The 25,529-nt window shown below is 42.5% G+C and overlaps 2 protein-coding genes across 10 annotated transcripts in view; one reads left to right on the top strand and one right to left on the bottom strand.

Moving 5' to 3' along the window:
* nrap (nebulin-related anchoring protein) overlaps positions 1-25,529 on the bottom strand; it is a 220,693-nt gene that overhangs the window by 138,473 nt on the left and 56,691 nt on the right. For 6 of the 9 annotated variants that reach the window (XM_070876611.1, XM_070876610.1, XM_070876615.1 and 3 more), the window contains 8 exons: positions 15,294-15,401; positions 13,061-13,168; positions 12,424-12,621; positions 10,953-11,057; positions 7,362-7,460; positions 6,131-6,235; positions 2,411-2,518; positions 1,032-1,343 (listed from right to left, as the gene is read on the bottom strand). In XM_070876611.1, coding sequence (XP_070732712.1) covers positions 1,032-1,343; positions 2,411-2,518; positions 6,131-6,235; positions 7,362-7,460; positions 10,953-11,057; positions 12,424-12,621; positions 13,061-13,168; positions 15,294-15,401 — 1,143 coding nt within the window. The remainder of the gene's footprint in view (positions 1-1,031; positions 1,344-2,410; positions 2,519-6,130; positions 6,236-7,361; positions 7,461-10,952; positions 11,058-12,423; positions 12,622-13,060; positions 13,169-15,293; positions 15,402-25,529) is intronic. The other 3 variants (XM_070876619.1, XM_070876616.1, XM_070876617.1) reach the window with 3 other exon arrangements.
* casp7 (caspase 7, apoptosis-related cysteine peptidase) overlaps positions 25,259-25,529 on the top strand; it is a 153,293-nt gene continuing 153,022 nt past the window's right edge. The window contains exon 1 of the mRNA XM_070876622.1: positions 25,259-25,289. The gene's annotated coding sequence lies outside the window, so the exon portion shown is untranslated. The remainder of the gene's footprint in view (positions 25,290-25,529) is intronic.

The following is a 25,529-nucleotide window of genomic DNA, read 5'->3' as shown; positions in this document are numbered from 1 at the left end:
AAATTATCGAAAAGAAGAATATCATCCCCTCCCCCCTTCCTCACTTTTGGTCAAAATTTGTTTTCCGGGTTATTTTACTAGAACACCAGGCAACAGGCATTTGTCTTAACCTTTCTAAACAAGATAGCAACAAGTCTTGATGACGATTAAATTAGCAATGTGTGTCAGCAGAAGGCAATAGACTTTGGCTCCATCCATTTACTGTAACTTTATGAAGTAACTGTATTCCAAGATTAAATTAGCCATGACTGTAGTTAATGAGTCATGGGGATGACTTTAAGAAAATTCACTGTATAAATAATAATCAGCACTTCATAACCAGCTGGGCCCTTGAATTAATTGTCTTTAATACTCTGGCAGATTGTGTATAATGTGATGACAAGAGCATGTTGCAAGGCAGGCAACAGACTTTTATTTGGCTTAGCGCTTCCAGTTTTGATGAGTTTAAGATGGAACAAAATAGAAAACTCTAAATAAACTGAAATACTATAGTCCTATTTAATTGAAGCCATGTTTTTAATAGGGTAATCTTAATATGGTCAACATTTATGAGGTATTGGAGCTTTGTGTATATGGTATGCTGAGCCAAGCAAAAAGGTTACACATAATTAGGCTTTAAACAGGAGGGGTGACTATTCCTCAGAGAAATCAGGGCATGGGGAATATTTGCTCACATTAATGATGTGCATACATCAGAGATACATACAAGTGGGCTTGCACTGTGTCACTATCTTTCTGATCCTCTGTGTATAGAATCATGGCTATGGATGCTTTTTGTTCCTATTTTCTATCAGATCTGTTATCTAAACTTAGTTAGTAACTAGTACAATGTGACTCAAACATGTCAAAAATATGTTATTCAAGTATTATGAAAGCCAAATATAATATAGACGGCCTCACATTGAAATATTCTGAATATGTCATTATAACCCAACAACATTCTGTGAAGTCAAAAACGAGATAGAATGTAATGGAACTTATTTACACTATATAGAAATATCATCACTTGGAATCAGAAACATGCTGCTTACATTACTTTGCATAGCATACACTCTCTTAGCCCATTCAATTTTCATATCTCCAGGCAGGACAATATATCGGTGGAATCGTGTCTTGTAGCCCCTGTCAGTGGCCAGGCTCTGAGCCCGTTTTGCATGTACCAATTCCAGCATATCCATTGTGAGATGGATCTTTGTTTTGGTTGCCTCAGATTTCCTTTTGTATTCGAGGTCACTCTGCAACTTAGAAGCTTGGATTGAATGGGCCATCTGAGAATCACCCGCTGCATCCTTCACCCCAATCAACTTGCCCTTTGTCTTTTCATGCGCCTCCCTGTACTTGACCTGTTAAATTATTTTTATAAAGAGGTTAATGAATGACATTCTTGACGTTGTTATCTGCGTTATATGATGCAGGTACTAAAAAAGAGAAAAAAATATTGTAAGCCAGACGAAGTATTTGCAAAACAATCTTGTAATGAAACTAGAGCAGATAGTTATCCAAGCAAACATGAACTCCATCTCTAGTTTCAGAGAAATCTTTACTGTTGTTCATCCACTGACAGTTGAGATTTTTTTTCCGGGCATAAAGATGATACTGTCTGTGCCGTGAATCAATGTGACAAGGTTATCACTTGGAGGGAGAGCTTCTCTCACGTATAAATAAGTTGATAGAAATTCTCCCAGTTCTTTCTTATTCTCCTTCACCTACTGTCAGCTGAAAGTACAATCTTCCTGATCTTAAAGCGGAAGCTAGATTCACATTTCCGGTGGCACTTTTTGTCAAAGCTCCGATCAATTCAGAGTTCTGCTGAACCATCCCGATTTAAACATTAACATGTCTTTCAGATGCCAAGTGACCAACTATATTTCTAGGATTTTTCGTTTTTATTCCAGAATTCACAGTCGTTATCTTCTCTATTTCCTCTGCCCTTGGAAATTCTTCTAATTCTTATGAGACCCCCAGCTATGACTTGTATTAATAACAAGCTGTATTTATATAGCGTCTTTAATGTAGTGAAACATCCCAAGGCGCTTATTAAAAATATTTTTTCATATGACATTTTGACAGGAAATGCTTCTTGTACCAAAGATGTAAACATAGAACATAAGAAATAGGAGCAGGAGTAGGACATTTGGCCCCTCGAGCCTGCTCCGCCATTCAATAAGATCATGGCTGATCTGATCTTGGCCTCAAATCCACTTCCCTTCCCATTCCCCATAACTTTTGACTCCCTTATCGTTCAAACTCTGTAAAAATACTGTAAAACTTTGGGAGTTTAGATTAAAACCGTTATCTTCATAATGGAGATATGTGGAGGAGTGCTCACCATGATTGCCTTGATTTTCTAATCGGTTTTATTTTAATCTGCGTGTTAAACCATTCAGAGTCCACAAAATGTATAACTTACATCACTTGCAAGATCCTGTTTCGTCTTTGCTTCCAAAATTGCTATAGTGTCCAATCGCAGTTCAAAGCCCTTTTCTTTTTGAGCTTCCCAGTCACTCTTGTAGATTTTCTTGATAATACACAAATTATAAAATAGTTTCAGCTAATAATGTCCTTTATTAATTAAAGTTCAGTTCATTCAGGTATAGAAAAGAAGCACGAAGGGCTCATCCAGCTCCTGACTTGCACCAGGTGCAGTCTCGACTTAAAGTCAGGTGGGGGAGGAATTTCCATGAGGATTCGCCCGCATGTCCACTGCAACAATGGCAGGAGAGCCACGGTTACGCCACTTCTCCCAGATTTCCGCAGCTCTTCCGGCGAAGTTACAATGGACGAGCAGAAGAACCCCTGTGGGAATTCACTCCTCATATGTTTTTGTGCCAACTTGTTTCCAAGTATAAAATGTAACACTTGGGCCGAGATTTTCTTTACCTCGGCGGGTCCGTGGCGGTGGTGGGACCCGACCCTGCTGCTGGCTCCATCCCACTGCCTAAAATGATTTTCCGTTGATAGGACTTGTTAAGCCCGCCCAGTGCATTTCCCGGCTTAATTAGAGGAAGCAGGTCTGGTGATGTTACTCTTGAACGTCATCAGCCGGTTTCCTTAAAGGGACCGTGGCCAATGTTCTTTTGGGATTTGTGCTATCAGTGTTCTTCAGCATTGAAATGCTGCAAACACTGACAGGTACTGCACAGGGGTGCAGGGATACATCCAGGTTCTCCCATGACTCCTTCCATATGCTTATGGAGGGAGTCACAGCACGCAAGGTAGTCCTCTTCACTTCCGATGGGTGGAAGAGACCTTCCCAGGACACCAACGTAGCCTGATTGCATATTGCACAGGAGAGCGCAAGCAGGGATGTAGTCAGGAGGACCTGACTGCAGTGACACAAACCTTTCAATAATCTCATTAGATCACAAAATGTTAGTACAAAGTCACACAACCTCATACTGCTGTGCCTCTCATCACATCCCCATCACTCTGCCTTCCCTATCCATGACATCCTACTGACACCAACTTACCTTGCACCTCCACCCATCCCTCTGTGTCTACATTATCACATCTCCATCTCACTAGCCACCCCTCACAATCACACTCATCCTAGTGCCACCATACTAACTAACAACACACAAGGGTAGCCATGGGTGTTGTATCCAATGTTCATGTAACATTTCTGTTAATGTGGTGTCAAACATTGAAACCTTTATGTTCAACAATTTGTGTTCTTGGAGAGATTTGTGTGCACCTTTAGAAGTGGCTTAGTGAGTTGCAGTGAATGGTGAGACATAACGGTACTCCTTGCAATGGTGATGGGCGTGAAAGGAATGGCTTGGGCATTGTAGGGATGTTTTATGGTGTTGGTGTGGGGTGGTGCCAACTTGGCACATTATGTGGCAGCCAGGACGTACAGCATCAAGTGAAGTAAATCTGGCCATGGGGAGGCCATCCCTGGCCTCCTGGGCAGCAGTGGTCAGATGCTGATGGCCTGTGTCCTGTGCAGCATCAGTTGATTGTGGAGAAGGTTGGTGTTGTTGTTGGTGCTGCTGGTGTGCCTGATGCTACTGGTGTTGGGGCTGATCGTGGTGGGATTCTGAGAACCAAGATGAGAGAGTATAAAGGGAGCCCATGTTGATGAAATAGATGGCAGGTGAAGTAGAGATAACAGAAGCATTCTGTCAATAGTGAAAGAGTTCTTCCAATGAGGTGAGACGGGATGGAGAGTGGAAAGTGGAAAGCCTGCAGAATCTGTACTGGAAATGGACTGAGAAACAGTTTGTGGCTGAGGAAAGTGATGATCTGTCAGTTGGGAGCTTTTGCTGTACATTTGAAGCTGTCAAGTAATCAGCTGGAGCAATGGCCACTGAACTCCCGCCTCAGGTTCACAGACGTGGTCCCCAAACAGCAGGGTTCTCGTGGTTATGAAGCTAAGGTGAAAAGGATAAGTTATAAAAGCCTGTTAATGATCAGTCAATTAGATGCTAATGAGTTTAATTGGGTCACTCGTCATTGCCTGTTGGGTCTGCTCAGCGCTGACAGACCCGACATTGGGAAAGGCGCATTGCAGCGGCTACCTGACCCGCTGTCAAAAAAAGCAAATTTCCCGCCCAACCCACCACCAATCTTGCCTGCTGAACCCCCCGAAAATTCAGACCAATGCTTCAGTGCAGGAACCAAGTTCAATGATAACTAGATTGGTCAGTACTGAAATTGAGCCAGAGCCACATTTTCATGAGCATTTTGATCCTGCTTATGCAGAGAGGATAACACAAGTACACGCCTTTACTCTTGGACTTTATGTTATTTATCCTTGCGAGGAATTGCAACTTATTTTCTCCAATTCTCTGATCTCCCTGTGCCGTGCACCATCTGTGGCCAAGTGTGTTCTTCTGTTCTAGAATACGATGTTCCTGTAATGCTTTACTTGTGCATTAATATCTAATCAGATTTATGTTAAGTTATATGTAGTTTTTATAACTATACCGGTTAACCTCCCATCGTATTGCTCATGGAAATGCCAAGTTAAAAGAAATTCTTTCTGTAACTGTCCCTGTGCTAGTTTCACAATCTTTAAATTCTTTTTGATTTCCTTTCTTTGTCTTCCCCTCATTCTCTCTCTCTCCCCACATAGATATTCTTCCTCTCATTGTTGTCTCTGTTTTTCATCCCTACATTCTTATGTTTCAGGCATGCTGTTCTTTTAATACTTCAAATGATGGATTGAAAAATCTATACGGTAATTTATTTGATAAATTTCTGTACCATGTAAAATCAGCTTTTATTTGGAATCGAGTTCATTAATGGTTATGGTCCTGAACTAGCAATTGACTAATTGTGGACTAGCACCAGATCATTGTAAAGACTCAACTGGTTCACTAATGTCCTTTAGGGAAGGGAACCCGCTTTACCGATTTGTGACTCCAGCCCTACACGTGAGTGAATCATAATGGCTTCTGAAGTGATCTAGCAAGCCTCTACATTGTAACACCACCACCTTCTCAGAGCAACTAAGAATAGGCACAAAATGCAGCCTTGCTAAGTTCACTCACTGTAATGTATTTCCTTCATGGGTTGTTTGCTTAAGAATTAATAGCAATGCATTGCTATTAAGAACTAGTTAGTTTATTAACAAATGTTTAACAATCACATTACACATTACCAGTTCATCCACCAGGCTCACAACCACCTGCCTCATCGTGGATCCCCTGAACCCAACTGGCTGGGGTTTTATTGAGTCTTGTGAACATCATGTGACTGGCTAAACCACTCCCAACTCAACAGCATACTCATAGGTGCATACATTACACCCACGTCCCAGGAACAAATATAGGGCCTGAATTTGCGGTCGGAGGCTTCCTGTGGGCGGATGCCTCCAACCAGCAAATAATCTACGAACCTACGTAACGGCCCTGGATCCACAGAGACTCGCGCTCCTGGACCTCCATGCGTAGAGGCCCAAGTATTCCAGGGGCGCATGTAGGTCACAAAAACCCATAAGCACCCATAGAAGCCACAAAATACAGACCAATAAGAACACACTTACACTTTCTATCAGTGGGCACTGGATACCATTGCTTATTCTCCTCTCTAACACTGAGGTCAATTGTAGCATTCAACCAATGTGGCACCTTGCAGACCTTCTATGCCTTATAACCTCAGCTATGTAAATAACTGGTTTACTTACATCACTTAGATATTGAGCATTTGCCTTGGCTTGTCTGAACAATGGCTCATCTTTGCTGATACTGTACTGATGAAGATTCTGTTCACCTGTTGCCTTGTATGTTAGCTGCATAACAGGAAAGAATAACAAAGAATACATTTTGTGTCTGAAATAAAATGCCATATATCGTTTTAGTTTTAAAATATTCATTCTTGTATTGGCTCAGGTATGGTAGATCCAAAATTTTAGATTTTAAAAATGCTTGTATTGATACTATACCCATACAAATAACTATCTAGACTATATCAGTAAACCAATGTAAGACTGTGAAAAATAAAAATATTTTAATACTATTTCAATAATTATTCCTCCAAAATTGTAGTAGTTGTAAAATCAAAAGAGTGAAAGCTATTTTTAATCAGTCCAATTTATACAAAAAAACGACATTTTTATCAAGTCATCATAATTAATTGTTTTTTTGGTGTGGTAGAACTCCTCAGTTCTAAATAAATGAGAAATGCTTCAAAAATATTGTTATAATTATTATATATTATCTATTATAATAATATATTATATGACTTTTAACTTTACGTTTCCAAAACTGAAATTTTGCAGCTTCTATATGTTTTCTTTGTAACTAAAGTTTCCAAACAGCCATAAATTCCTGGAACAATGACTTCTAAAACTAAATGGCTGCTGAGAGCAAAACCACACACTGTGTTTGTTGAGCTATTTGATGCCATCACTCTCAGCAGTGCCACCAACAGGAGCTAGGTGGTACTGATGTCATGATTCCATTATAGGCTTCCATTTACTTTGTGTGTCTGTGATGACTAAATCCCCTCATAATTTCACAAATTACAAAAATTATGGACACATAAAATGCAAGTGGTCCACAGCATTCTGTTTTCTAAATAGCTTTATCTATTTTCTTTTATGATATTCAGCATTGCGATTGTGACATTTAAACATCCGTACGCTGCTGGTGCCAACTAGGTTCAGGACTGAAAGAGTTCATTCCTAAGCATGTTACTTCTTGCACAAAAATTTATATTTGAAGCATTGAAAAATAAAGAGAAAGAAAAACACACACAAAATCAGAAACTATTAGATGTTTGGAAGTAAACACACGCAAACTTTTTTTCAAACTTTTCTTCTTTGATCAGCTTTGTTTATGGCGGTGGCACCAGTCGCTCTTTGAAATGAAATGTTTTTTTCATAAATGATCTCTCAGCACCAGTGCGGTACTCACATCACTTTGCAAACCTTGGCTCTTCTTGGCATGAATAATCTGTGGAGTGTCTGCCACACTTGTGAATTTTAACGCATCAACTTTTTGTCTGTACTTTTTCTGCAAGTTAAAAGAGTGTGCAATTTAATCTCTGACAATAGTGAGCTTAGTTTTTGAAGCAAATAAAACATCAATATGTCCGTTATTGTGTACTTAGTCAAACAGTAACCAAATGCATATTAGACTTCAGTGTTAAAAACTACTATTAAACCCAAATTAATCATGGTCACAATCTCTTGCCCTCTCTTTTTTATTGTTTCTGTTTGAAGTAGTCACAGTGTTGACTGGTCATCTCACCTTTTTACAAAAAACTCAATATTAAATTTGGATTTTCGGTTGGTAGATGGGAACTGATTTACCGCCAGTAAGCTCACTGTCACCTAATTTAATTTGCTCCCTTTTCAGTGTAATTTAAAAAAAATACTTGACCCACATAGTTGCACTTGTGTTTTGCGTCAGCCTGTTCACCAGTCTGCCACTGCATCGTAATAAGCAGTCTATCTGCCAGACAGGAATGCAAAGTTGCTGTCCTGTCTTGCTGATAGCAGGACTCAAATGGAAGACAGAACAATGATCAATTTCCACTTGCCGATATTAGAAACAATAAATGAAAGTGAAAATTCAGATGGCCGTACACCAATATTGCTGTTTTATTGTCTTTTATACTGTCTTGTCCTACCTCTAAACTTCAACATTTGGGGATCAGAGACTTGACAATAGTCTATTTTTTTTTAACCTGTCATCAGATTGAAATCACAGAACCCTGTATCTAGTAACCGCAAGTAGAAAAACTCCGACCATTATGACCATTCTGAAGCACACGGACTGTCACAGCCAATTCTACAACTATGTGTACAGAAGAACAGGTGATTATAAAGTGCAGAAAGGCACAAATAAGAAAAAAAGTCATAAAGATTTAAATAGAAGGATGATGCAAGCCAGATTAAAGTAATGTTGGTTTCAGAAATGTTGAGAAAAAAGAAATGTGAGTGAATAGTTCAACAAAAGAGAGTAATGGTGGTTACAGTGAGGGGATTAAGAGGTTACTCAAAGTCTAAAGAATTCACACCCTGGGTTAACCTAGCAGTAATTCTGCCACTTTCTTTTGATAAAGTGTTCCCAAGCTGAAGATTCTGTCTCACGGTCATCACAAGGTTGGTACGGGATTGTTAAAGGAGCATTGCTGCCAAAGAAAACCATCAAATCAAACTATCAGATTTACTGTCAGGTTAAGCTGTTACAAGGATCTAGGCTACACAACTAATTTCAATATTAATAACTCAGCTGTGGCTATTGTGCAACTGTATCACAAATCTCTAAGTTTTCCTAAAAGAAAAAAAAATGTTTTAATTCTCTGGGATCAAAAATTATGTCCATTAACTCTGTACAACTGCATTTGTGTATTTTCTGTTCATGCCTATAGAATGTGGAGCTCCATCTTTTATGAATAATTCTGATACTTCATCAATCAGCCCCATTTGCATTAGTTGTTTGCAAATGATAAAATCAGGCTTCGGTTCTCTTTCTCAGTTAAGGCAGGAAATAGGGCTAATGCAAATTGATTTGATCTCTAAGAACTTTAGCATGGGTATCAGGCAGGATGTTGCTAAAATGAAGAATCTAGCAACTCAATGGTTTTAAAAATTAATTAATTCACAATGATGTTGGTATTCATATGAAGAAGCTACTTCCCGAGCAATTGCCATTTCATAACTCCTGACTTGAGAGCGCGCAAACAATAGCAGCCAAATCTATTTTTAAAATTGCTTGTGATTTGCATGGGATTTGCATGGGATCCACATCTAACATTCTGATGAAGGATCTCATCTGAAATATTAACTTGGCATTCTCTTTCAAATACTGACTGACTTGCTGTACATTTCCATAATTTTTTGTGGTTAACTTCTTTTTATTTCCACAGTATTTTTTTTAAGCCGACCGGCAAAACCAGATTTATGATCCCAGCAGTAATTAGAAACTTATCCCCATACTGTATTTGGGTCCCATTCCATGCTGTTTAATCCACATCATTTCATGCTTTATATTACATTCAATAAGTTCACATATGACACCTGTCACTTTCGACAACTACAAATAACTCCATGCTTCACAGACACTTAACATTAATTCAGGCAAGCTTTATTAGCTTCCACTGTAGCTTTCAGATGGGACTCACTTAACTACTCTTATGTCCAGCTGTTGGCAATTGAACAATTGTTGAACTGAGCTTGTTTGTTTTTACCTGATTATCATCCATTTAACAGATTGTGATTTTCCCCTGCCCACAGAAAGTCCAGGAATACAGAAATTATTCGCTTTATGTCAGAAATATGGCACGTGAGTATAAAAAACACGTCGGTTTCATATGCACAAACAATGCAAGTTGTGTCAGTTGTTATTTATCTCATTGCTCCCAAGTTATTATTTGATTTGTATCACATGCTAAGACTATCCAGTATATATCCAATAAATAGGAGTTAGTTGCTTCCAGTCACATGGAAGCATCAGTATTATTGCTGGGTCATAACATGCCTTGTAAAGCATGGTCTGTCCCTGGCGGGTGTGATCTACGTGTGGAGTGAAATCTTGCCATGCAATATTAGTAACAAACTCGGTAACACATTTGTGTGCAATTTTATTAAAGGTGACAATGCATTTAAAGTAAACTTTTTTTAAACACTTTTGTTAAACTAGCAGACAAAGGAAATTCATATGAATGCATTAATGTATTTATTACTACGACTGAGCATGCACAATGATGACCCATTTATCATTTATGACGGTATAGTTTTAACTGCTTGTAGATTGAGAAATAATTGCATGTGAAATCCCACGAGCAAACAGCTTATCAGAATTACTATCGGAGAAAATGATTCAGTAAAAACTAATGTCACACAAGTTGGGCTGGATTTTAGGCTTTTCTGTTTTCGGGGCGGAAACGGAGGCGGGGAGGGAAAGTTACCGTCCGGGAATAGTTTGTGCTTTAGTATGTAAGTTTGGGTATCTGGGCCCTGCGTCAGGAAGCGCAGCGCTAAGGGAGGCATTGTAAGTTTTTCGTGGCGCAAGGATAGGAAACTCGCAAACTGAACAGCTGGGCCCTGTGCACTCCAAGAGAGGCCCGGGGTGACGGGGAGAGAGAAACCTTAAAAAAAACACAGAAAAACATTCCCAAAACATTGCCCACGCCACCACAACACAAATCGCTAAAAGAAATGAAAGGACAAACACTTGCACTTATTTACCTTCCTCTGTGCCGCTGGCTACGCTGGACCACCCTGATTTCCCGGGCGGTCATTGCGGGAGCACCTCTGGGCGGACGGATCGGGCAAAAATCAAAACTGCTGCTGGTGTCGCAAACAGAGGGGTTGTACACCCAGCGCAGCTCTTCCCGGCAGTGCTGCTGTGCGCCACCGCAAAACCGGACCGGAGGATCGCAACGGGGCGCAGGGGACCTGAACGTCGCCTTCACACCCCTCCCAGGCGAAGCCCGGAAGCAAAGAACCGTAAAATCCAGCTCGTTATGTTTAGATTCTGGCCAATTTTTTTTCTCACCTCACTCAGAATATCCCCGGCTTTCCTAGCCTGCTCCACATCCAGACTTCGGTCTGCTTCCCATCCCACGCCTTTCATCCACGTCAGATCTGCTCTGTATTTATTCTGCAGTTTAAAAACAAATTAAAAATTCAGCTTGGCTCTGTTGGCATCTGTAATGTTGTTAACGTGAACAAAACCCAGTTGATAAACAGACGTCATTGTCTAAATTGTGCAAAAGACAGCACGATCTCTTATTCAACATTCAAGCTGTACCAAGGGGCCTATCCCGTACACCACTGAAGTCTGTTTAAAGGATGTATGGAGGATATATGCACCTGGTGTAGGACTGCCCCTTACAGACCATTATTTGAACTGATCTGTGCTGATTTAGCTGATCAAAGCAGTGATAAGGGCAACACAAATGGTTCGGCAACTCTACAAAAGCAAGGTCTCCAGGTCTTAATCACTTTCCTGTGACCCTTGCTGGAAAGGTGTATGTGCCACAGTCCAATGCCTCCACAGTCAAACAGCTCGTCAACATTCACTGTCTAGTTTCACACATGAAGAACTGCTATCTGGGGTGAGGTGTTGGAACTATACCCGGCTTTAGTCACTGCCATTGGGAGAGGCAGGAAAGGGAAACGTCAGGAAAATAGATTTACTTATTAGGATGTTCATTTTATTTAATAAAATAAAACAAGGTTATATTAATCTTCATGTGCAAGATATACATCAGTTTCAATATAAAAAAAATACATTGATTTTCAGTCTCTCCTGTAGTTTAAAGCAAATAGATTAAAACAACATAAGAACATAAGAAATTAGAGCAGGAGTAGGCCATTTGGCCCCTCGAGCCTGCCCCGCCATTCAATAAGATCATGGCTGATCAGATCTTGGCCTCAGTTCTACTTTCCTGCCCACTCCCCATAACCTTTGACTCCCTTATCATTCATAAATTTATCTATCTCTACCTTAAATATATTCAATGACCCAGCCTCCACAGCTCTCTGGGGTAGAGAATTCCAAAGATTCACGACCCTCAAAGAAGAAAATCCTCCTTGTCTCCGTTTTAAATGTGCGACCCCTTATTCTGAAACTATGCCCCCTAGTTCTAGATTCCCCTATGAGGGGAAACATCCTCTCTCCATCTACCCTCGTCCAGAGCCCTGAGAATATTATACGTCTCAATAAGATCACCTCTCATTCTTCTAAACTGCAATGGATATAGGCCCAACCTGCTCAACCTTTCTTCATAAGACAATCCCTTTTATCTCAGGAGTCAACTGAGTGAACCTTCTCTGAACTGCCTTGAATACAAGTATAGCCCTCCTTAAATAAGGAGACCAAAACTGTACGCAGTACTCCAGGTGTGGTCTCACCAACGCCCTGTATAGTTGTAGTATTAACAACATGTTAAAGATGTCCCTTCATTCGGGGTATAAGATCAAATAAGCAAAGCGGACACAATTTTTCATCATCTTTGCCCCACCTCACTCTGTAGGCCATAGGCTTTCTTTGCCCATTTCACTTTCATGTCCTCTGGCAACAGTGTATAGTCATGTAGTCTCTTTCTGTAATCCAAGTCACTGGCCAAAGCCTGGGCCTTCTTGGCATGTGTCAGATTCACCATATCCAGCGGCAGGTGGAACTTGGTATTTGTCTCAACAAAGTTCTTTTTGTACTCTATCTATTTTAAATACGAATAGTTAACAGTATGAACAACAGCGACAACTTACATTTATGTAATGCCTTTAACGTAGTAAGCGTGAAGGCACTGTATTGTGAACTACATACGTCTGATATAAGGTATATAACATTTTGGAGTTATGTTCTATATTCTTAGGTATATGCTTTTGCAGGTTATAAATTAACAGTATATTATTAACCAATTAGCAATATGACAAAATACTCAACATATTGCAAATTTTACTTCAATCTATTATATGAAATTCTAGTTATCTTTTTTTTTAAAAAGTCAAAGATTATGAGTGGGGGAAATATGATGCAATGTCAATTGGAAGGAAAATTTAGCCCTCAGATGGCTAACGTGTTAATCCATAATGATTTTAAATTGCATATTGAACTGAAGTAAATAATGGGATTTTGATTTTTCTTATCTAATGTACCTCACTACTCATCTTAGAAACCCGCAGAGAATGCAGAGTCTTCGAATCATACACTTTGCTTCTCATTGCTTTGCCCTTGGTTTTCTCATACGCTTCTTTGTATTTTATCTTTCAAACAACAAGGAAAAAAAGGAATTAAATTAAAACATGTAGCAGTCGGCTGGCGATAAAGAGCTAAAATAAATGATGCAAAGACTTTCTCAATCTCGTGGGCCTGATATTCACATGTCTTCTATTTTGACAAGGCATCAACCTATTTATTTAAGTTACGATAGTGGGGAAGGAAATGTCATGCAAAATCATTAAGTGTTGTGCATTAATGTCACAAACTTGTTTATTCTAGGCTGTAGACACTCTGCCATTCCATGGTGTACCATATGCAAACCACCCGATCCAAAAAAATGTACCCAAATGCTTGCAAAAATTATCATGGTGCATTTGAAATTGAACAGGCCATTTTGCTGGACAGCATTATTACAACAACAACTTGCATTTATATTGCACTTTCAACATAGAAAAAACATCCCAAGGAACTTCACAGGGATGTAAGGGGAAAAAATGGACACTGAACCAAAAAAGGAAATATTAGGAGAGTTGACCAAAAGCTTGGTCAAAAGTGCTCTTGGAGGAGGAATGAGAGGGTGAATGGTTTAGGAAGGCAATTTCAGAATGTGGGACCTAGGTGGCTGAAGGCACTGCCACCAATGGTGGGGCTAAAGAGAGGGGGTGATGCACAAGAGGCAGGAATCAGAGGAATGGAGGTGTTGGAGGAGGTTACAGAGATAGGCAGAGCTAAGGCCATGGAGGGATTTAAACACAAGGCTGAAAATATTAAATTTGAGGCATTGGGGAACTGGAACCAATATAGGTCAGCGCAGATGGAGTGCTGGGCGAGTGGGACAGGATATGAGAAGCAGGGTGAGCTGAAGTTCATGAAGTTTAGAGGATGGGAGGCTAGCTTGGTGAGCATTGGAATCATCGAATCTAAAGGTGACAAAGGCATGGACGAGGATTTCAACAGCAGATGGGCTGAGGTAAAGATGGAAACAGGCAACGTTGCAGAGGTGGAAGTAGGCAGTCTTTGTGATGGAGAGGATATGAGGTTAGAGACTTGGGGTCAAATAGAAATCCAAGGTTACAAATAAGCTCCTCGAGTCTGTTCCACTACTCAGTCAGATCAAGCCTGATTTGTATCTCAAATCCATTTACCCACCTTTGGTCCACATCCTTTGATAGCCTTACCTAACAAAAACTGCTGACACGGTCTTAAAAGTTTAAATTAAGCCAGCATCCACAGCCTTTTGGTGAGATAGTTCCAGATTTCCACTCATCATCATCATAGGCAGTCCCTTGAAATCGAGAAAGACTTGCTTCCACTCTAAAAGTGAGTTCTCAGGTGACTGAACAGTCCAATACGGGAATTACAGTCTCGGTCACAGGTGGGAGGGGAGTCTGGTTTGCCGCACACTCTTTCCGCTGCCTGCACTTGTTTTCTGCATGCTCTCAGCGACGAGACTCGAGGTGCTCAACGCCCTCCCGGATGCTTTTCCTCCACTTAAGGCGGTCTGGGGCTCGCTTGCCATGTAGGAGTTCCGAGTAGAGTGCTTGCTTTGGGAGTCTTGTGTCAGGCATGCGGACAATGTGGCCTGTCCAATGGAGCTGATCAAGTGTGGTCAGTGCTTCGATGCTACCCTTTGTGTGACAACGTGCTTTCCCTCCTAAATGGCCGAGTTCTAATTTTAAGACTGTGAGTTGCCCCAGCAGAAACAATAGTTTCTCTGCATCTACCCTATCAAATCCCTTTATAAATTTAAACACCTCAAGTAGATCACCCCTCAATCCTTGAAACTCATTCAGAAACCACCACCTTATAGTCTGACAGGCTAAGTATTGAGCTTTGCATTACCACAACAGAACTGAGCTAATCTGGATGGTTCGAAACTTGTGACCCACTTTTTGTGCAGACGTCTTTGATAATTTTTTCACAGAACCGTGGATACATAATGTGTTTCACTGTAACGACTCTCTCCCAGAAACATATTCACACATTCAATCGCTGGAACCATGGGATTCCTTTACCAGAATGAACAACAATTAGTTGTCAACATTCAGTTTTTTTTGATCTACCTTCTCTACAGTATGCTTGACAGAAAGAAAAATCTGCAGCATCTGTGGCAATGGCCTTGTATCTGGGTTTAGGGAAAACTGATGAGAGAGAAAACGAGCAACTTACATCACTTGCCAGGTCCCCGGAGGCTTTGGCAGCCAGAAGAGCTATCGAATCCAGCTTCATATGAAACCCCTTGCCCTTATTCTTTTCCCAGAATTCTTTGTACTTGATCTGAGGACACAGAGTTTACTCAAATTATATATTATGCATATATGTGTAAAAAGATTAGCAAACTTGAGACGGAAGCAGTTTTCCTTAAGTCAAAAATAATTAATCCTTTAAATTGCAGGGCTATGGGGCAAGAGCAGGGTAATGGGACTCATTCAGAGAGCCAGCATGGGCATGATGGGCCAAATGGCCTCCTTCCCTGCTGTATGATTCGATGATTCTTTACTATATTTTGTTCCCAATCTTGATAGGAATTGCAAGGGTAATTGTGTGTTGTTTTCCATTGGGAAGTAGGAGGAGGAGGTTGCCCAGAGTCATTTAGCTTTGGACCTTCAACATCCATCTTGTCTGAGAAAATATAATGGGATCTTAAAGCTAATTAACCCATGAAATGCTGCTTGCCTGCAGGTTCACTCACTTACAGCTCATCTGGAATAAGTTGCATTTTTAGAAAATGCTGAAAATACACAGCGGGTCAGCCAGAACTATTCTGATGAAGGGTCACACTCAAAACATTAACCTATCTTTCTCTTTCAGATACCGATAAATCTGTTCACCATTTCCAGCAGTTTCTGATTTTTATTTCAGATATCCAGCATTAGTGGGTTTTCTTTATCATTTAAATCTGTTAAATGCTTTAGGAGGAATTCAACAGAATAATTAGGGTATGATCGTTTAGAATATTTTTAAACACAATCCCATAAAAAAAAACACAAAGTCAAGAGCTAGTTACATCAGTCACCTTTATGAATGGGATAACTGCTGGAAACTGTTGGTATGAATAATGACAGCGAACATTCAGAGCTATTGAGAGAAGTGTAATAAATATTTATAGAAAATTTATATAGCGCTGTTCACGATCTCAGGATGTCCCAAAGAGCTTCACATCCAATTAAAGTGTAGTTACTGTTGTAATGTAGGAAACACAGCAGTTCATTTGCGCACAGCAAGCTCCCACAAATAGCAATGTGATAATGACCAAATAATCTGCTTTAATGATGTTGGTTGAGGAATAAATATTGGCTCGGACCTTGCTTTTCTTTGAAATAGTGCAATGGGATCTTTTACGACCACCTGAGAAGGCAGAGAAGTTCTTGGTTTAATATCTCATCTGAAAGACAACACCTCTGCAGCATTCCCTCAGTACTGATGGGTGTCAGCCCTAGATTTTGTGCTCAAATCTCAGGAGTGAGACTTGAACCCACAACCCTATGACTCCGAGGCAAGAGTGCTACTACCACTGAGCCACAGCATACAGCTAATTAAAGGATTGGTGTATTTTAAAAGTGACATAGATTCAGTGCTTAAAAAGAGTTAACCAGTGTGCTTAATGAGATCTAATTAACTGACATAATTACAACTAGCGTAGTTATTTAAATCTTGATGCAAAGAGGCATAAAAGTAAAGAAAGGAAATTAAGTCAAAACAAATCTAAATGCTAAAACATTTAAATGGTACCTTGCAGGAAATTACAGACGAACTGTCACAATGCTTGGATCGGTGTTACAGTAACTTTAATAAATTAAACTGTGGAACACCTTTTGACCAGAAAACTTGAAAACTAGTTAAGTGCCTGTGTAGCACCAGGGACTGATCAAATAGGAATGACAAACGTTAAGATGATATTTATGTAGAATAAGGCTGCCATCTTCTGGCTTCTTTTTAGTAATACAGTGCCATGCACCAAACAAATCAGACAGTGAGAAACAGTTGAGCCAAGAAATTCGCGTCATTTGCGCCCCAGGGGGCGCTAACAGGGGCGCAAATGACTTTTCGCTTGGGCGCGGCGCCGCTAACGACTCCCGCTAAATTGGGCGGGGGTTTAGCGGCGGTGGTAACCCGTAGCACCCTGCTCCGCTGTGCTGGCGATGATGACATCATCGCCGTACGCAGCACCCCGGGCCCAACATTAGGTATCGCCCCCTGAAGCTAGGCCGGCGATGCCAGCAGCAGCTTCAGGGGATGTGAACCGGGCAGCCGGCCGCTCACGGGGCAAAAGTTAAAGGGGAGGTGTGGGCCTTTAAAGAAAAATCCCTCCGATTTTGTTGTGCGCCCCATTGGCGCTTTGAAAGCAGGGTCTGTGCCGCGATCAGTCAGCCTAGCACTTTGTTTGGACCCTTTCATTAATGCAGAGTTTTGCAGCTTGGGCCCTTCCCCTTAATGAAGGGAAGAGCCCCTCCTACACGGCAGCGCTATGCGGCCCAGTCCGCGCCACAACTGCCCCAGAATGGAAGTGGAACGCGTTATCTTGCGCTCCATTTCCTTTCGCAGGCGGTAACCTCAATTTCTCGTGAAAGGAGAGACTTCTGCGCCCGCCACAAAGTCTCACATCTCACGACTGTTACTGCCCCTACACAGGGCGGTACGCAACATTTCCCCCTTAGTATTTTATCAGGTACCGAGTGAACGGTTCTGTCACGTATGTACTTTTGGGATCACTAGCCACTAGATGGCGTCACTGTTGGAGGCCATTGGGCTGCATGCACGTGTGCACAGCCCAAGAATAAAAGGCCAGCCATTTTGTATATTAGGCACTTTGGGCCTTAATAAAGCAGAGCCAAGGTCATACTTTTTGGAGTTAAACAATACTCAGTCTAACAGTTATTGCATACACAACATTTGGCGACGAGGCAACAAGAACTTATGCATGCAAAAATGAGCACAATTGGATTGTTGGAGTGATTTGTGGAAGGAGAAGATTGGGCAGACTTTGTGAGCCATTTGAGCTAGTTCTTCATGGCCACTCAGTCATGCATGACGACGGATAGAAGTCTAAAGCAGATATCAGTGAAAAATCAAAACTCGACAAGTACTGTAAATATGATTGGTTCGGCAGAGTGGCACATGGCAGGGCCTACCTGACTGCATACGCGAAACCTGTGGCTGCCCAAAGTCTGCCAGCGGGAATGCATCCGTTTTCTCCGTGTTGGCGTTGTGGGGGAAATCACTGGCACCAGCAGTGCCGATTTAAGCAATATAGTTGCAAAGGCTGTCTGAGAGTGGGGCATCTCCAGCACACGTGTCCGCAGATGAGCAAGCGTGCTGCGACACACCACGTGGTGGATGATGGTCAGACTAGCGCTGATCCGGATACGTAATCCGAAATACCAGAGGAGGAAGTGTTTGGACTGTACTTGTGTCTAACTAAGAGCAAACCGATAATGATCAATGTGAAATTTAATGGGGTGCCGGTATCGATAGAACTGGACACGGGGTCGAGTCAATTGATGATGAGCCAGAGGGTATTCGACAAGCTGTGGGATACTAAGGCTGTGAGGCCCAGGCTGAGTCCAGTCAATATCAAGTTGCGCACGTACACCAAAGGACTCATAACGGTGATTGGCAGTGCCACAATTAAAGTGTCATATGACGGTGCAGTTCACGAGTTACCGCTATGGATTGTCCCAGGCAATGGCCCAACGCTGTTCGGCAGGAACTGGCTTGAAAAAATCAGATGCGATTGGAACGACATCGAGGCGTTGTCTTCAGAGAAAGATACATGTGCCCAAGTACTGAGCAAGTTCTTCTCACTGTTCGAACCACGCAACAGCAACTTCACAGGAGCCACGGTGCAGATCTTCGTGGATGCAAGACCCGTCCATCATAAAGCTCGGGCAGTTCCATATATAATGAGGGAGAAGGTCGAAATCGAACTGGACAGACTCCAGCGTGAAGGGATCATGTCACCGGTTGAATTTAATGAATGGGCTATCCCCATTGTTCCAGTACTGAAAAGTGATGGCACAGTCAGAATCTGTGGAGACTACATGGCTACGATCAACAGGGTTTTGAAACAGGATCAGTACCCGTTACCCAAGGCGGATGACCTGTTTGCAACACTAGCCGGGGGGGGGGGGGGAGTTGTTCACCAAACTGGACTCGACGTTGGCCTACATGACACAGGAGCTGATTGAGACGTCAAAGAGACTTACGAACATTAACATGCATAAAGGACTGTTTATTTATCACAGGTGCCCTTTTGGAATTCGCTCAGTTGTAGCAATATTTCAGAGGAACATGGAGAGTCTACTGAAGTCCGTTCCCAGAACGGTCATGTTCCAAGATGACATCCTGATCACAGGTCGTGACTCCGAGGAACATCTGAACAACCTGGAAGAGGTTCCACATCGTCTGGACAAAGTGGGACTCAGACTGAAACACTCGAAGTGCGTCTTCATGGCACCAGAGGTCAAATTCCTGGGGAGAAAAATTGCTGCTGATGGCATGAGGTCCACGGACATGAAAACCAAGGCCATCAACAATGCACCCAAGCCGCAGAATGTGACGGAGCTGCATTCGTTCCTCGGTCTACTCAACTACTTCGGTAACTTCCTACCTAAACTGAGCACCTTATTAGAACCACTGCACATGCTTCTAAGAAAAGGCGACAACTGGGCGTGGGGCACGTCTCAAGACAGAGCTGCTGAGAAAGCCACTAATCTGCTTTGCTCTAACAAGCTGCTGGTACATTATGACCCATGTAAACATTTAGTATTGGCCTGTGATGCTTCGACATATGGAATTGGTTGCGTACTCCAACAAGCTAATGAGTCGGGTAAACTTCAACCAGTTGCGTATGCTTCAAAAAGTTTGTCTAAAGCGGAAAGAGCCTACAGCATGGTATAGAAAGAAGCACTAGCCTGCATGTATGGGGTTAAAAAGGTGCATCAGTACCGGTTTGGTCTTCAGTTTGAACTGGAGACAGATCACAAGCCGCTCATTTCATTGTTCTCTGAAAACAAAGGTATCAATAGCAATGTTTCATCCCGCATCCAGAGGTGGACGCTGATATTATCCGCTTATGATTATGTCATTCGTCATAGACCTGGCACCGAGAATTGTGCCGATGCTTTGAGCTGTCTATCGTTGCCCACACCAGAGATAGAAACGCCACAACCGGCGGACCCAGTGTTAGTTATGGATTTGAGAATGAAGGAACCCCTGTCACGGCTCAATAATTTAAGCCCTGGACCAGCCAGGACCCGATTTTATCGGTGGTGAAGAGCTGCATCGTCAAACGTGATTAGTCTGCCATACCCAAGCAAATGTGCAAGGAGACCAAACCTTACATTCGTTGCAACGATGAATCGTCTATTCAGTCGGATTGTATACTGTGGGGCAATCGTGTTGTTATGCCCAAGAAAGGGAGAGAGAAATTTGTACGTGAGCTACGTAGCGCACATTCCGGCATTGTAATGATGAAAGCCATCGCCAGGTCTCATGTATGATGGCCGGGAATTGACTCTGAGCTGGAATCATGTGTGCCTCAGTGCAACACTTACATGCAGCTCAGCAAAGCACCAGCGGAATCGCTGCTGAGTCTGTGGTCGTGGCCGTCCAAACCATAAAAAAGGGAAGGTGGCTCAACCGTGGCTATCAAGGGAAATCAGGGATAGTATTAAAGCCAAGGAAGTGGCATACAAATTGGCCAGAAATAGCAGCGAACCCGGGGACTGGGAGAAATTTAGAACTCAGCAGAGGAGGACAAAGGGTTTGATTAGGGCAGGGAAAATGGAGTACGAGAAGAAGCTTCCAGGGAACATTAAGACGGATTGCAAAAGTTTCTATAGGTATGTAAAGAGAAAAAGGTTAGTAAAGACAAACGTAGGTCCCCTGCAGTCAGAATCAGGGGAAGTCTTAACGGGGAACAAAGAAATGGCAGACCAATTGAACAAGTACTTTGGTTCGGTATTCACTAAGGAGGACACAAACAACCTTCCGGATATAAAAGGGGTCAGAGGGTCTAGTAAGGAGGAGGAACTGAGGGAAATCTTTATTAGTCGGGAAATTGTGTTGGGGAAATTGATGGGATTGAAGGCCGATAAATCCCCAGGGCCTGATGGACTGCATCCCAGAGAACTTAAGGAGGTGGCCTTGGAAATAGCGGATGCATTGACAGTCATTTTCCAACATTCCATTGACTCTGGATCAGTTCCTATCGAGTGGAGGGTAGCCAATGTAACCCCACTTTTTAAAAAAGGAGGGAGAGAAAACAGGGAATTATAGACCGGTCAGCCTGACCTCAGTAGTGGGTAAAATGATGGAATCAATTATTAAGGATGTCATAGCAGCGCATTTGGAAAGAGGTGACATGATAGGTCCAAGTCAGCATGGATTTGTGAAAGGGAAATCATGCTTGACAAATCTTCTGGAATTTTTTGAGGATGTTTCCAGTAGAGTGGACAAGGGAGAACCAGTTGATGTGGTATATTTGGACTTTCAGACAAGGTCCCACACAAGAGATTAATGTGCAAAGTTAAACACATGGGATTGGGGGTAGTGTGCTGACGTGGATTGAGAACTGGTTGGCAGACAGGAAACAAAGAGTAGAAGTAAATGGGTACTTTTCAGAATGGCAGGCAGTGACTAGTGGGGTACCGCAAGGTTCTGTGCTGGGGCCCCAGCTGTTTACACTGTACATTAATGATTTAGACGAGGGGATTAAATGTAGTATCTCCAAATTTGCGGAAGACACTAAGTTGGGTGGCAGTGTGAGCTGCGAGGAGGATGCTATGAGGCTGCAGAGTGACGTGGATAGGTTAGGTGAGTGGGCAAATGCATGGCAGATGAAGTATAATGTGGATAAATGTGAGGTTATCCACTTTGGTGGTAAAAACAGAGAGACAGACTATTATCTGAATGGTGACCGATTAGGAAAAGGGGAGTTGCAACGAGACCTGGGTGTCATGGTACATCAGTCATTGAAGGTTGGCATGCAGGTACAGCAGGCGGTTAAGAAAGCAAATGCATGTTGGCCTTTATAGCGAGGGGATTTGAGTACAGGGGCAGGGAGGTGTTGCTACAGTTGTACAGGGCCTTGGTGAGGCCACACCTGGAGTATTGTGTACCGTTTTGGTCTCCTAACTTGAGGAAGGACATTCTTGCTATTGAGGGAGTGCAGCGAAGGTTCACCAGACTGATTCCCGGGATGGTGGGACTGACCTATCAAGAAAGACTGGATCAACTGGGCTTGTATTTACTGGAGTTCAGAAGAATGAGAGGGGACCTCATAGAAACGTTTAAAATTCTGACGGGTTTAGACAGGTTAGATGCAGGAAGAATGTTCCCAATGTTGGGGAAGTCCAGAACCAGGGGTCACAGTCTAAGGATAAGGGGTAAGCCATTTAGGACCGAGATGAGGAGAAACTTCTTCACCCAGAGAGTGGTGAACCTGTGGAATTCTCTACCACAAAAAGTTGTTGAGGCCAATTCACTAAATATATTCAAAAGGGAGTTAGATGAAGTCCTTACTACTCGGGTGATCAAGGGGTATGGCGAGAAAGCAGGAATGGGGTACTGAAGTTGCATGAACTCATTGAATGGCGGTGCAGGCTCGAAGGGCCGAATGGCCTACTCCTGCACCTATTTTCTACGTTTCTATGTTTCTATGTCCAGGATCCACATATACTTTGCAGGTCCCTTCCTGGGGAAGATGTTTTTAGTTGTGATGGATGCATATTCGAAGTGGATAGAGTGTATAATTATGTCATCCAGCACATTCACAGCTACCATTGAGAATTTCAGTGTCATGTTCACGACACATGATCTGCCTGACATCGTTGTTAGCGACAATGGATTGTGCTTCACCAGTCAGCAGTTTCAAGAGTTCATGAAACTCAATGGTATCAAACATGTAAGGTCAGCATCATTCAAACCTGCATCCAATGGGCAAGCAGAACGTGCTGTCCAAATCATAAAGCAGAGTATGAAGCAAGTAACCCAAGGGTCACTGCAGACTCGCCTGTCATGCATACTGCTTAGTTACAGGACAAGACCACACACGCTTACCGGGGTCTCGCCTGCTGAACTAATGATGGAGAGGTCTTAAGACCAAGCTATCTCTTGTACACCCTGACTTGAATAATCATGTTGAATATAGAAGACAAAGTCAACAAGGGTGTCAAGATCGCACAGCTGTGTCACCCGATATTTCTGTAAATGATCCTGTATATGTTCTGAATTATGGTCAGGGTCCCAAGTGGATCACTGGAACTGTCATGGCCAAGGAGGGCAACAAAGTATTTATTGTCAAGCTCAAAAATGGGCAAACATGCAGAAAACATATGGATCAGACAAAGCTGCGGCACACAGACACACCGGAACAGTCGGCGGAAGAGACAATCGACAACCAACCAACCTACTCCCAGTCATCAGAGGACTCAATGGTCATCAGTGAATCGGGACTTTCAATCACTGATATGTTCAATGAAAATGGACTTTCAATCCCTGACATGGCCATTGCCACTCCCACCAGATCAGCCACCCAGCCACCAGTCACAACAGACTCTGAACACTCACCCAAGTCTGGAGTTGAACTGTGATGGTCAACTCGGGAACGTAAAACACCGGACCGCCTCAATTTGTAAAAGACTGTGTTAATATCTCAGAGGGGTGTATTGTCATGTTTGTACTTTTGGGATCACTAGCCACTAGATGGCATTACTGTTGGAGGCCATTGGGCTGCACGCACGTGTATGCAGCCCAAGTATAAAAGGCCGGCCATTTTGTATATTAGGCACTTTGGGCCTTAATAAAGCAGAGCCAAGGTCATACCTCTTGGAGTTAAACAGTACTCAGCCTAACAGTTATTGCATACACAACAGGTCCATCAGATTTAAAATTAAGCAGTATTAACGTTCCAAAAAATTGAAATATCGCTCAGCTCTAAAGGTAACATAAATGTATAGGACCACGTGGCTTGATTGCAATATGGAGGATTGTTTCTGTGGTGCAGAGGCTGGAAAGAGTAGCCACCACTGTTTCCTATGGACTGCCCGAGGAGACAAACCTTCATCCTCTGTGATATCACCAGGACAGTCCAACTAGGAGAGAGATCGGACTCGAACAGCTCCATGTCAGTTTAAAAAAAAAAGGACGTGACTGCTGCCAACGAACTCCAGTCGTTGTCAGGAGTCACTCAGTTTACTAAAATATAAAACAAGATTCTACTGAATTTATTACTTTACTCCACATACAATGGGATTACCGTGAAGAAAAACGACTTTCTCGGAACATTCTTTCCCCTTCAGCCATACATAGGAAAACACAGTAAATAGGCACAAGTACTGATTATTCTGGCAGTATAAACAGGGTGCCATCAATAGTACTGGTATCGCCAATCCTGTAACATGTTGCTGGATTTTAGCACTATTTTCCTATCACGCTAATCATTCTCCAAGAATTAAAAAATATTTGAACTTTACGAAAGCTCCACATAGTCTCATACGCATGAAAAACACTGAAATCATGGTTTAAAAGGCAAAATAAAACTGTGATCCAAATCAATGGGGGAAATTTTCGCCCCTCCCGCCCAGCGGAAATTGTGTTGTTGGGGCACACGGTTACAATCGAGTGGGGGTCTTACACATCGGCTTCCCGCTCCGATCTGGCTAACTGCAAATTTAAATTGCAGGCGACCATGAACATCCACCTGAAACTGGTGAGGCCTCCCTTCAAACATGCAGATTGGGCTCCGATGACATCACAGGGCGTACTGCAACTTTACCTTGCGGCCCGAGTGGGGGGAGCAGTGGTAGTCTGCCCACCAGACCAGTATCGGGATGTGGATAGCATGGGCCTCACGTGGAACCCTTGGGCCTCCCCTGTCCCGGGCTTCCCTCCTCTCATCCCTGTCAGACCCCCACCCTCGATCACTCCTCTTATTGCCGAGGGTTTGTTTCCTCTGGCCCCTAGCGGTGGCCTGCTGCCTCCCGATTTTAAAAGCTAGGCAGCTGCCCTCTGGCTTCTGGCACTGTTCTGGTCGAGAAGCGGTCCAGTGGCATGCCAATGTGGCCTGGCCATTGCAATCGGCTGGCCCTCCCCACTGCTGCTCCTGGACGGGACAGTTACTCACTGAGCCACGTTCATAGGACTTAAATTCAACTCCAATATGTGAGTTTTACTCGACTAAACCCACTTCCGCTCAGCGCCCAAGGTGTTTAGGGGAATATGGCTCTTAAAAATAATTTGTGATGTTAACAGATATGATTTTGCAAGATTTTGACTGTATTTATAATGCCAGCAAATTCAAAAACTGATCAAGACATGATAGATAATAATCAGATTAATGTTCAAATTAATAATATTCACTTTTTGCAATCGGACGTCAAGTTTCAATGTTGAATGACAATT

The sequence above is a fragment of the Pristiophorus japonicus genome, chromosome 3 (assembly GCF_044704955.1).
Source record: "Pristiophorus japonicus isolate sPriJap1 chromosome 3, sPriJap1.hap1, whole genome shotgun sequence".
Lineage (NCBI taxonomy): Eukaryota > Metazoa > Chordata > Chondrichthyes > Pristiophoridae > Pristiophorus > Pristiophorus japonicus.
This window is presented reverse-complemented; position numbering and strand designations above follow the sequence as displayed.